This window comes from Emys orbicularis, chromosome 4, assembly GCF_028017835.1.
Source record: "Emys orbicularis isolate rEmyOrb1 chromosome 4, rEmyOrb1.hap1, whole genome shotgun sequence".
Taxonomy (NCBI): domain Eukaryota; kingdom Metazoa; phylum Chordata; order Testudines; family Emydidae; genus Emys; species Emys orbicularis.
In genome coordinates, this window is record NC_088686.1 from 74,456,991 (window position 1) to 74,470,978 (window position 13,988).

General features: G+C 42.6%; 1 protein-coding gene across 1 annotated transcript in view; it reads left to right on the forward strand.

Annotated features, from left to right (window-relative positions):
- Positions 1–13,988, forward strand: part of CELF1 (CUGBP Elav-like family member 1) — a 57,835-nt gene that overhangs the window by 15,831 nt on the left and 28,016 nt on the right. The window contains exons 2-4 of the mRNA XM_065403630.1: positions 9,332–9,519; positions 11,639–11,721; positions 12,189–12,237. Coding sequence (XP_065259702.1) covers positions 9,342–9,519; positions 11,639–11,721; positions 12,189–12,237 — 310 coding nt within the window. The 5' untranslated portion in view covers positions 9,332–9,341. The remainder of the gene's footprint in view (positions 1–9,331; positions 9,520–11,638; positions 11,722–12,188; positions 12,238–13,988) is intronic.

Sequence of the window (13,988 nt, forward strand, 5' to 3'; positions counted from 1 at the left end):
TAGCGTTGTTACAATCACAGCTGTCATGGGAAAAAGTCTCTTCTGAGATGTCATACACCATGCACAGCTCACCACAAGTCTCATGAATGTTGCTAATACAGGGCACACAGTTCTCCTGTATTTGCAAAACTTGAATGAGTACTACTACAACTGGGAGTGTGAGGAGGAAGATGCAGAGATGTTCAAGCATGATAACTGGGTGCTGATGGACACAGTAAAAAAAGATGCAAGGTTGCTGCTGACATTCATGGAGCAGCTCCACACAGTCGATCGCCATTTCAGAGCTTGTTTCTCAGGCCCAGATTGGTGAAATCACATCATAATGCAGGTTTGGGATGATGAGGAGTGGCTGCAGACTTTTGGATGCCAAAGGCCATATTCTGGATATATGTGCCAAGCTTGCCCACACCTCCAGTGAAGGGACACCAAAATGAAGGCTTTGTTGACAGTGGAGACACAAGTGGTGATCACACTCTGGAGCTTGCAGTTCTGGATTGCTATTGGTTAGTGGGCAATCAGTGTGGAGTTGGAAAGTCAAAGCCATTGTCATACAAGTCTGTAAGTCCATTAAGTGTCATCTGCTGCGTAAGACTATGACTCTCAGGTGCAGGAAGTAGGGGATGGATTTGAGCAGTGGGCTTTTTGAACTGTGGTGAAGCGATAGCTCACATATTTCTGTTCTGGCACCACCTAACCCTGCCACTGAGTACGTCAATGGAAAGTGATACTTTTCTATAGTTATGCAAATGCTAGCGGCTCACTGGAGAAGCTTTGCTGATATCAATCTGGGCTGGTCAGGGAAGGTGGATGATGCTCACATCTTTAAGGATGCAGGACTTTTCAGAAAGCTGTAGGCAGGGACATTTTTCTCTGACTGGCACATTACCATTGGCAATGTTAAAATGCCAGTAGTAATTCTGAAAGACCAAGCCTATGCCTTGCTCCTCTAATTCATGAAGCCATACACTGGCCACCTTGACAGCACCAAAGAGAGATTTTGGTAGATTTTTTGTTTTTGGTAGATTGAGGAGTTGCTGGCAATGTTTACTCACTATATTGGATCTCAGTGAGGCAAACATGCCCATCATTATAGCTGCATGTTGTGTACTGCATAATATCTGTGACGTGAAGGGGGAAAAGCTACCGCCAGGGTGGAGCAGCAAAGTGGACTGTCTGCTGAATTTGAACAGCCGGACACAAGGTCTATTAGAAGAGCCAACTGTGGAGCTATATGGTTGAGGGAGGCCTGAAAAGGCCATTTTAACAGTCAACCACAGTAGTGTTGTCTGATGCTTCTATGAAATAGTGTGTCTCGTGTATACAGTGATTGAATATGGGTGGGTTATTGCCTTCTGCTGTGAATTTTGCAATGTGTGGTGTAAACTAACAAAGATAGTTTGAGTTTCCAAAAATACAATTTTATTTTGTTCAAAGAAACGGGCAACAAAATTAAAGTGCAAACAAACATACAAGGTAAAAACTGTTTAGCAACACTGTAACAGGGTAAACCATACTTAGGGCCCTTCGTTTTCAGTTTTTATTTTATTAAATTTTTCCTGGGACTTTATCAGTGTGTATTACCACAACAACAAAAACAGGTGAAAATCAATGCAAAAAACTATTAATAATTTTTCTGGGTAAATATCGGGATTTATTTTGGTGGACGGAAAGACCGAGAGGAAAAGGTATTCAGTAGATTAATGCTTAGAATTCCGTTCATCAATGTGGTTTGCTGCAAAACTAAAACAGAACTCAAAACACAATGCCACCTCTGAGTTTAAGAAAATATATCTCTAATTCCCAAATAAAACTTTTCATTTCAATAAACAGTTTACTGTTGTAGACAGGGCTTTGTAGCGGAGCGTGGAGCTGGAGCTCAGAGCAGCTCCAGAGCAGTGGAGCTGCAGATTTTTGCCTGGAGCTGGAGCACAGCTTCAAAGCCCTGGTTGTAGACTTAGAACTATTAGTCTATAAATATTTACATGTAATAATTCGGCCACACCATTTGCAGCGCATACACTCAACTTCATCCTTTTCTCCTGCTTTTGTTTTTTTAAAACTTTTGAATACTTGTGTTCTGAAACATATTCTGATACAGACTTTCATTTTCTTCCCATTTTAGTGTGTCAAATCTTTAAACCGTTATCTGCCAGCAGCTTGAAATGTGTACATGGTAGGCGTGAAATTCATCAGTACGTTCAGATGTATACGCACTTCAGAGCTTGCGTACATGCCTGTTTGTTTATTGTGTGCATCTTCTAGACTAATAATGGCCTTACTTCAACAGGCAGCTTTGCATATACGCACAGACTAATGTATTCTTGTAATACATATGTCTCATGCAATGTATTGTATTTTCCTAATAAAACAAGTTATTTTTTTATATATTGGAATCCTACAAAAGTAGGATGAAAATCAGAAAAAACTGAATAACACTTTTTGTAAAACCTGGGAACTTTTCGGTAAAGATCTGTTTAAACTGAAAACGAAGGGGCTTAACCATACTTTAAAACCTAAAGTATAAATGGAAGTAAACAGTGAACATTCATGTTCACATATGTAAAACTTACTACAGTGTAGTAAGTTGTGGCTGATCCTGTGGTTTTTGCATGTCCGTATATGTGTTGCTCTGGTTCTTGTTTTCTCTTGATGTGGCTTGATGGGGTAAGGATGTACATCATGCTGCCACTTGTTGTGTTGGGGAGTGTAGGATGCAGTGACCATGGAGTTTTCCAAGGATTGGAAAAGCTGCAGAGTCTGGAATGTTTGTGTCGATACTGCTCTACAGCATCTGAATTTGTTGCCTGAGCAAACCCATGATGCCCTGGTGCATTTCTTGATGCTCATGCTTGCCCTCTGCTGCAGCAACTGCTCTCTCTATTCTTGGCCCTTCCCTATAGTCATGGTCCTGTGGCCCCTCCATGGCCTGTGTTTATGGTCCAAGGCCATAGAGGGTTGGAGGATCTTGCAGAACATATCCTCCCTACACCTCTTCTTTCTCTTCCTGATCTCTGTCAGACATTCAGCAGGCCTGGAGGGGTGATTAAAGCAGACAGACACACCATTTGATTTACAGTCACAATGGAAAGGGAAAGATTCAAAACTCCATTATATTATTCCCATAAATACCTTTTAATAAGAAACGCTAATTGTCACTTTAGCTTTGGAGTGCCTCATTACAGCAGTGCTCTGCAATTCAAACCATGGTGAATATGGCCTACCCTAGTGTGGAGCAGGAGTGAATTCTGCTCCATGGAAGCTTTAAACCCTGGGGACCCCTGGGTATAGGTATAGGAAAAGTGCAGTGAATATTGGCAATATTGGCTCAGGGGGGAGGGATAGCTCAGTGGTTTGAGCATTGGCCTGCTAAACCCAGGGTTGTGGGTTCAATCCTTGAGGGGGCCACTTAAGGATCTGGGGCAAAAAATCTGTACTTGGTCCTGCTAGTGAAGGCAGGGAGCTGGACTCGATGACCTTTCAGGGTCCCTTCCAGTTCTATGAGACAGGTATATCTCCATATATAGGCAATATTTTCACAGGCAGTGGTGATTTTGGCTGATATCCAATTCCTGAGGGTGACAAAGGCACAGTGAACTGTCATCCTGAAGCCACCTGGTCCCTAATCCTACTAGCCTGTTTACTGCAGTGGTGCCAACCAAACTCATTGCAGAGTGGCAAGGGAAAGTTTCATATCACGAGGGGAAAAACAAGGCTGCCACACCTAGAAATTCAGGAGAGGATTGCAGAGTATCTCCATGAAATTTCCATTGAGATCGCTCAAGAGGATAAAAGGAACATCCCTATTCAGATAATCAAAGTGCTTTGCATGGCTCCCTCTGCCTAGCCCAAGAAACCAAAGAATTTAAAAGCGGATGCAACTCTACCTCTGTCTGTTCTACCTCTACCCGATCACCAGACACTGATCTGATATGGATGGTATAATTGGACTGTCATACTGCTTTTTTGAATTTATTCTCTTAATATTTTATTTTCTAACATTATACCATTAAAGTAAGCAATCAGAAATCAATGCCTTTGTTCTCTAACCATGAATATGGGATGGGTGCAATTTTTAAATGGGGAAGAAGGGCAGGAGAGGTGAGGTTTCAGGCACCGAAAAAGGAAAAAATGATTATCAGGAATAATGCATGTACACACTTACCCGAGCTCCCTTCCCCTTCATCAGCAGGCTCATCTATGTTAATCTGACAGAACTGGCTTGTCTCTGGCAGAGTTTCAAACAGCTTGTGGCATGGTTTGAGTCCCGCACAGCGCCTCCTCGCCCACCTTGCTGTCTGGGGGTCTCTGCTTCGGGTTCCTGAGAAGTGTCCAGAGTGGAAAGTGGGATGCTGGTGGGATCACTTCCAATTATGACATGCTGTTCGTTGCAGACGTGGCAGATCTATGGAGCAGCAGCAGATTTCTTGTTGCCCTCCCTTACATTCTGGGATGCCAGGTGAAGTTCCTTTGCTTTCATGCAGCACTGTTGCTCATCCCTGTAATGCCCGAGTTTCAGCATCCAACGTGCAATATGCAAGTAGATGTTGATATTTCTATGGCTGTTCCATAGCTGTCCTTGCACAGCCTCTTGTCCCCCACAGAATGAGGATATCCATGACTTTTTGCCTGCTCCAGGCAGGAGCATATGTATTAGCTCTGTGTGTGCATGGAGCTGACATGATCGGATACACACAACAAAGGTGAGCCGGTAGGTGTGCTCACCAAGGTGGGCAATCAGGAAAAGGCATTTCAAAAACGTACGAGGGGTTTTAAAGGTTGGTGGTGGGGCAATCTTCTGGTCTCTGACCGCTGGGCAGTGGAGATCAAAATTGTGACCTGAGTGGTCCCTGTCACAGGGACATTGTGAGATAGTTGCTGCTGGACTGTTAGTGTTGACACAAGTAATGTAGTGTCTACACTTGTCCTGCATTGACCTAAGTAGGTTGACCATGGTTCTGTGTTGCTCAGGGAGGAGTTGTTACCGTTTTGCTCTAACCAGGTGCTTACATCAGTGAGAGACAAATTTTGGTGTACTGTATATACATGCACAACTAGGTTGATGCAGGTCAACTTAGGTTGACCTAATTCATAGTGTAGACCAGGTTTGAGAGTGGAAGAAGAATACTAGGAGGGAGATTTGGGTGGATTGAAAGGTGTGAGTGAGAGTAAAGAGAGTTAGAACTGGCACATAGGAAGAAGCAGAATTGTGTAAAGCTTGGAAGGTAAGACCAAAAAATCTAAACTTGACAAGGAAATCTTTAGGGAGCCAATGAAGGGATTTCAAACTAATTTGCCTTTAAACTGTTATCTGTTTTATGTTCAGTAGAATGAAACCAGCCTTTCTTTAGGGAAAGAAGAGTAGGAAAGCATGGAAGGAGTCACCCATAATGATTATCAAACTCCTCCTGTGAAATGTTCTCCGTAATCTCAGTACCCCTTGTAAAATCCATCTTCCAGGAGAATCTGTTGCCAGAACAGCTCCCCTCCATTCTGCACTCAACTGTAAGGCCAGGCAGCACTGCTTGGGAAGGCTGGATGGAAGTATTTTGTTATGATGGTGTTCTGCTATCCCTTGGCTAGTAAGACCTGGAGTCTGCAATGCAACGCTACAGAACTACATAAACCTTGGAAAGAATCACCACTACATCTTCCCCTTGTGTAACCACATTATTTTCTGCAGAGCTTCCTGGTCCCAAAAGTGGGGCAAACTTTAGAGAGCAGTTTTGGCAGGACTCTAAGCTGAGGTGATGTTTGAATGTAAGGTAATGTGAAGTCTGCAGTTCCCAAACTAGGAAACTGATGTATCTGAGACCAGTTCTTTTTTCATCATTTCACAGAGGTAGCGAGTGGGATGTGATCCTTGCAAGGTGGTGGGGGACAGCTGTTAACACAGTAATGGAGTGCAACTATTTCTTGTGTAATATTGGTGAACACTTGGTTTTAAATGTTGTTTCCATTCAAGTTAGTACTGGTCGGTTTTCCTAGTATGTTCACTGCTGAGCTCCTTTGTCTTCCTATTTCTAGTAGTTCTGTGCATATCTGTAACATCTTTCTCTCCAGGATCTCAAAGCGCATTACAAACATATAAACCTCTTAACCTCAGTAGGTCAGCATGTATTGTCCTTTTTTTAATTATAAGGAAACTGGTGCACCATGATCAACTGACTTTAACAAGATGACCCAATGAATCCATAGCATTGGTCAGTATAGAATCCAAGAGTGTTGACTCTGTTCCCTGCAATGACCACTAGGCACTTTCTCCTGTTCTTGCCCTCACATTTCATGTACTCTGTATGTATTTGCAAAGTATTATTCTTATTGTGTGAAACTTCATGTATTTTGGCCCATAGTAGAGGGAGAGTAGTCAGAGCAGGCACTCCTTCATAGATAAGAAGAAGGTTTTGAGTGGTCAAGCCTCCTTGTAGCAGCAAGCTACTAGAACTCATTATGGCAAAAGATAGCAGCCACACCTTGATTTATGTTGACCCCGTGAGGTATCAACACTCAGGTCCTGAACCAAGACTCTGTTCCAGCACCTATCTATTAGTGGACCTCAAGCCAAGGGCTGGCATTTTTGGGGGTGAAGAGTTTGTTGGGGTCTGTGAGGTTAGAGTTTGTGTTCCTTCTGCTCTGTCAACCACTGCTATCTTCATTGATCTGACACTCTGTTTATCTGACAGAGCACTCAGTCTTGCTTCGCCAGGGAAAATTGCACAAAACAAGCCCAATGCATCAGCACTTTCATTGTGTAGTGAGCTGAGCCTCTCTTCACATGGTCACATCCCCCTTTTAATCTACGACTCCATGTCCCTTTTCCAGTCCAGCCTATTTCTCTGATGTCTATTGCTGGTCTCCCTGAGCTCCTGTTTCTGTGATTTGAGTGTTTTTTGTGTGGCTTGGTGTGTTAAGACCTGCAGGACTTTAGGAAGTGGAGTTTTTGTTTGTGGGTTAGACAGTACGTGGACTTAGTGTTAGTGGTTTGTGACAGACAGAAGTGATGGCTGCGTTTAAGTTGGATTTCCTCCCAGAGATGATGGTGGACCATTGTTCCTTGAATGCCAGTCCTGTGTAAGTATTTTGTATCTTCATATCTGCTTTTTTGCTAATGCTCTTAGCTTGGAATTGCCTCTTTGGAAGTTTCTTTGCTACCTAATGTACTCCCCTTGGAGGAAAAGGTGAAAGGGCAGGAGAGTCTCAGAGCTGAATTCTAAAAGAAATCCTGGAAGTTGTTTACAGTTGATTTTTCTCCTGCTCAGAACGCATTTTCATTCCCTCTTAAATCAGTTAACCCCTTTGGGGTAGAGTTACTTGGTGGCACGCCTTACAGAATCCAGGAGAAGTCACTGTACTGATGCTCTGAAACCAGTGGCTGAAGTGCAGTGTTAGGAGACTAAGATTACTTCCTTCTGAATGGCTTTGGACTACTCTCTTTTAGACAGGAATTGAATGATCTTTGAACTGTTTCTAAGGTCATATGGTGACCATGTGGATTTAGCTACCAGGAGACATGCCGTTAGTCTCTAAGGTGTGCCACAAGTACTCCTTGTTGTTTTTGCCCTCTTGGAGCTTCTCATGGGAGTGACACCAGAGCTGGGACCAACTGCCACAGGATAATGTATACCTATCAGTTGCTCCCCCTCAGAATTCAAGCATTGTGTAGTTCACCCCTTAATAAAATGAGTTGGGTTTTCTGGATTCTTTGAAAGGCATTAATCCCTTGCAGTGGGAGTTCTGGTGGAGTGAAAGGCATTATGTCACCCCCCTTTCCTTTTCCCAGTAAAGAGCCTTATGCTTCCCATCCTTGTGCAACCCCTTCTTAGAATGTGGGAGCACTTTATGGCAACAGTTGTCTTCCTATGTGTCTGAACCAGCACATGGCAAGTTCAAAGAGATGCCAGAATACACACAATAAATATCCAGTCCACATTTAATGGAACTTGACTGGTAATTTTGTTTTTAAAAATTCCTATGCTTAAAGACTTCTTAATAAACACTGTGGAAGAACATGACCACAAATAAGTCCAAGGTGATAAACACCTATCTTCCTTAATGTACAGTAAATAAAGAGGACAACAAAAAAACTAAAATAAGAAGACTGGCCCAGAAGGCGTGGGAGGGAGGAGGGAATCATTCCATAGTCACTGGCCCCTCTCCCCTCACCCTTCTAGATTATACATAGGGATTGTTAGCAGTTTCACCCTACTAATATCCACTGCTGTAGCAGGATATCATTTCAGGCAGTCTCCCAAAGCAACTGACCCTGTATTATTTAAAGTCTTTGATACTAATAGTAAGACTCATCTTGCACTAGCTAAACAATAAGGAGCCAATGCAGATTGTTGTGTGGGATCATCAGTTGCTGGGCGCTGTTTGAGAGATGACCTAGAAGCCTGTTGAAGACCCCCATATTCAAAATCTTGTTTACTGTATTCTGATGATATGATTCCTCCTCCCTAATTGGGCCCCCAGTACTATTCCGTTAGTTTTCTCAGAATGATGGTACTTCAAGATCAATGATAAATCAATCCTGATCATCCTCTGGGACCAAATAGTGTACAAGACCAATGTGTTCATTTTCAGCCACGACCCTGACCTTGTTTTTTCCCCAGAATTTTGTTCAGAGTTCTCTGGACCCATGAGAAGCTTACTGTAATGTGAACCTCTTATGGAACTTCTAGTGTCTTCATTCTAGTCACTTTTCCTTAGCTTAAGAGGGACCTGTTTTTAAATAAAAATTTTGCTCCCCAATCATTTTTATAGTTTGTTAGTAGGTTTGCTAATAATACCAGGTTTTTGGCTTCTTCCCACTCCAGTTTTTCCTTGTGTCAAGTTCCGCAGTGATGGGCAATGACATTTCAGTCTTTTACACAAAAGACTTTGGTGTCCCAAATCCAGGTGGCTGATTATACTGTAGGGCAGGGATCGGCAACCTTTGGCACGCAGCGGCCAGCACATCCCTCGGCCCACGCCGCTTCCCGCAGCCCCCATTGGCCTGTGATCGGCCGAACCTGCAGACGCGGCAGGTAAACAAACCAGCGCGGCCCACCAGGGTGCTAAAGGTTGCCGATCCCTGCTGTAGGAGCTAGGAGGGGAGAGACAGTCTCCAAGCACAGAGCTCTATAGTGAGAGTGATGACTAAATCTAAACGTTCTCTTAGTTTGCTTGGAGTGTGCAGGAGTCCTTTTAAAATACTGCTGTTGAGAGACCTTTTTCCACAGCATCATAAGCAGGCTGTTTGGAGCTGCAACATTAGTTGGTACCTAGGGAGAAGGATTAATCTAGACAGGTTGGTGGTGATGATGTAACAGAAGTTCCTCCCTGTCCTGTGCAGCTCAAAGAAAATGAATGGCACACTGGATCACCCAGATCAACCTGACCTAGATGCCATCAAGATGTTTGTGGGGCAGGTTCCACGGAGCTGGTGTGAGAAGGATCTGAGAGAACTCTTTGAACAGTATGGTGCTGTCTACGAAATTAACGTCCTGAGGGACAGGAGCCAAAACCCTCCTCAGAGCAAAGGTGAGCACTTCTATCCTTCTCAGCTGATACTTGGGTTCCCAGCTATCGTCACTTGCACTCTGTCATGCTTCATCTCTCTGCTTATTCACATGCCAAGGAGTTAACTGTAGATGTACGAATACATACACACACACAGACCTGACCTTTGTGCTCTGTAAGTGCATCTGCATTCATATGTAGCTGTACTGTGATCGCATTGTGTAAATTGGGCTAGGGTGGTCAGACAAATGGGAGACCACCAAGGGAAATGGGTGTCCAAGGTATGTAGCCTATTTGTTAGGTTTAGATTTCTCTTCTGAAGGACTGTAATATTGGAGGTGTAATATTTTGGATGAGATTCAAAACAAGTCTTGATCATCTGAGCCAGCTGAAGATTGCATAGAACTCTTTTAAGAGGTTGCTAACCCCAATATCCTCGTTAAATTTCATATCAAGTAATTACATTCTCCTGCAGTTCAGTTGGATACAATATGTTTCTCTTCCTATCTTAACTGTTTTGTAGACTTTCTGTGCACTGTCAAACAACTGCTATGTTTCAACCCGGGGGTAGCTCCATTTCAGAGGTGGTGAGTCATGCCTGTAATGACAGTTTGTAAAGCACTTTGAGAAGGAAAGTTCAGAAAGTGCAGCTCACAGATATGCTTTGTATATGCCAACTAAGTAGTCTACCATAAGCATTTTTCACTTGGCTTGTGAGAGAGGGGATTTGCTATGAGATGTTTACATGTGACTAATATATGCATTTTATTTAATATTTCTGGTAAATTTCTTGAAAGGGTAAATTCTGCCGAGTATCAATAAAAACATCCTTGTAGAGATCTATTAGGTTGCAGAAATGTCACCTATGGGAAGTGGCGAGAGCCTAATTGCTGTTGATGTTTAAAATTAAACTGAACAAATAGCGAACAATCCTGTCTTGGCTCCAGGGGACTGGAGAAGAAACTTAATAGTAGCGCTTCTTCATCTTTAACTTCTGATTCTTATATCCATCCCCTAGAGTAGCTACCTGTTTGAGACTAGCAAAACAGAATACAGTAACCTACTCTTTAACACATGCTCTCACAGGAGTACAGGCAATTTCTTTCTAGTCTGCACAGAAAGGGGATAGAGTTGTAGGTTTGGAAACGGAAGTGGTCAGGTCCTAAATCACGAATGCCACCCAGAGCCTGTGCTGATGGGAAGACAAGGGAAGAGAGAGAAGGGAATTGGAGTGAGGGAGAACACACTTCACACAGACCAGCAATTCTGCACTGTCCCAGGGGCTTGAAGCAGGAGGAGTGAACAGACTAGAAAAACGTATAGGGTTTTTTCTATCTCTAACTTTTATGATTCTGTAGTCTGCAAGCTGCATTCGGGGAGACAGAAATAGTAGAGGCTAAGGACTGCTCTATTGTCTATGCTTAATAACTATCCTATTTGTAACTATATCCACTTTTATAGACAAAAAGCCTGTGGGGCATCATGCGTTATTGGTTATGTTTTGGAGTTGTAACTTTTTGTATAAATAACTACAGTCATTTGAGAACTGTTGAGTGTAATTGCTTTGCACACTAAGCCCATCTAGTGGAGACAAATTCCATCTCAAGAGTTTATGCCCAAGGCTGGAGCCTGATTAAGTGGGCAAAGAGAATATTCATTATTTGTCCACAATGCTAAGTAGAGCATTTAAAAGTCTGTATAGAGAAGGCTCAGCCCTGGTGATGCCAAGAGTTAGTCCTCACTGGGCTAGGTATCTTTGAGAGTGGTGACGACAGTATTGAACAATTACTTGCACTGGCAGAAAAATGCCATGCTTACTGGAAAAATGAGAATGTCTCTAGAAAAGTATTGTTGGGCAAGCCCAGTTGGGATGAGAGGAGAGCTCTTACGAACCTTTGAGTGTGATACAGGGGCTGCTGGGCCTAGTCATTGAAGACATCACATGTTATATTATACTTATTTTGACAGAAGTCCTATTCTAAATAGATTCAGTATTAAGCTATTGCCTTCTGTTTCCATCCATGATCCTCGTGTCTATCAGAGTTTGTGTTTGAGGGGTAGAAGTGGTGCACTGTGTATCCCAGTTTGTCACACAGGAATTGAATATCCTTGATTTGCTTGTTTTGGGTTTGCATTGCAGGGTGCTGTTTTGTTACATTTTATACCCGTAAAGCTGCACTAGAAGCACAGAATGCGCTCCACAACATGAAGATCCTCCCAGGGGTAAGAGGCAGCATGCTCTTTCAAGCATCTCTTTTGCTTGTCTTTCTGTCCTGCCATTTACCCATGTTCTGAGCTCTTTGGCTTCACTGATGCACAAACATTGCCATGCTCTTCTGCATGATTATTTTAGAACATGACTTCAGAGGGAGGGGCCTTGAACTGCAAGTCATGGCAGCAGATCTCTAAGGAATTTTCAAGAGGTTTTGAGGGGAAAGGGATGGCAGGGAATTGTGTGCGCTGCATCTGGGGAACACCCTGAGGTACCCAGGGGGAATGGGGGCATATCAGTATGAAAGATATAGGAAACATTCCCTGGGATCCTTTCCTAGAAATTTCTGTGGGGTTATGTCTCACCCTTCTCTAATGGCTGTGTTGGCTCCCCTCCAAGTGTTCCTTGTGGGGTAATGTGACTCAGCTAGGTACAGAGTGAATGTATCAAGTTTGAAATGCTCTTCTTTGGGTTTCAGATGCACCATCCCATCCAGATGAAACCAGCTGATAGTGAAAAAAATAATGGTAAGTTGTACTAAAGTCTGGTTTTTAGGGTCTCATGAATGTTGATAGGGAAATTCCAAGAGGTCCCGTCCCTCTTGTAATGGTCTCCGGGCAGCAGAGCATCTATGTGTGTGGTGAAGTTTGTCAATTAGAGAGCTGGGAGGAATTTATGCCCACAAAGGGATAAATAAATAAGGGTGAGGTTTCTAAACTTCCTGGAATCATGCGCTCTCTCCTGCTGCTGCTCGTCCCACTACAGTTATACTAATTGGGAAGGCATTCAGTGAGTTATTTTCTGTACTTGCCTGGTATGTAACCCCAGACACCATTATCCATGTACTTGGCTGGTTGATTGGTTTGAGACAAAGTCCACCATATCTAGTGTTGGAATCACAATCTCCTCTAATAAGGTGTGTCTGCTTTACAAGAAAGATAAAACTGGGGTCTAAATAGCTTTTTAAGGCAGAGGTTATCACTTGCTGTATATTGGTACAGTGGCGAGCCCAGTATGATCCCAGACTGGTTGAGGTCTCTAGCTGTTACCACAGTATAAATAATAAATTCTTTATGGTGGAAATTTGTTTATTTATACACAGATACTCCATCAGCAATATCAGTAAATGCAGAAAATGCCAGAGTTAAGGTTGCATGTAACCCTCTACTTTTGTCTTTTCTCCCTTGTACAACTACATTTAAATAATCTAATTACATTATCATAGACTTTTCTCAAATAATACAATAAAACAACATACAATAGTTCAACAGCCTTGGGTAAGGGTGTGTAGCATAGCATCTTGTAGTATTTTTTCATTCTTTTATGCTTACCCTAATTTTATTGTCTTCATGGACCAGTATATTTATTGATTGTTTGTCACAACTGTGTGCTCAGTGCTGTATAAGACTTGGAAAGACAATCCTTGCCCCAGAGAACCTACAATTTAAAAGACAGACATAAAGAAGACAGGATGCATTGGACACCTTGGAGAAGGGAGTAACTTAGAGTTGGGGTTATCTTTATATATAAACACATTTAACTCACTACTTCTAGACATCATGGAAAGAGTAAATCTGGAGACAGTTTGAATGAGGAAGGATTGGTGACTGACTCAGTTGAGTTTGGCAGGCCATTACATAAATAAGGAACAACCTGGAAAAGGCATGGGGATTGGAGAGAGAGAATAAAAAACAAATGGATTTTCAGGTCTTGGCAGTATTGCAGGGTAGGAGTTATGGAAGGTTTGCATGAGTCAGGATATGAGATATAGGCCATATTGGAGTTGTGTGGGCCTTGAAGGCAGGGGCAAAGAGTTTATGGGGAAACCAATTAAAAATCACACTTCTGTCTGAAAATTAACCTACATTGTTACAAGTAACAATTGAGATTCATGTAACAAAGAGACTAGAAAAACCATAAAGAATAAATTCAAATTTTGAAGCTGTGCTGGCTGCAACTGATTGGCAAGAGCATGAGAAAATCTTGTAATCTGAAACTATTTGGTTGGACACTGCTTGGAACATCCTTCTAAAGCACCATAGAAAGCCCACAGGAGGGAGCTTCATTCCTGTATGTCTTAGGAATGACTCAGGTGAATAAGAGCAGAGCTCCCATGCCTTGAATCTTTCCAGGTATGCTTAGCCTTCCCTACACTTTCACTGGCCAGCTAAATTAGCCAGAGTGCTGCCTTCCTTTGCTGAGCTCTGTGACAAACCCTGTGCAGAAAGTACTGTGCATAACATGCATTTTTAAAGGTTGTAATTAGGGACCTATTATT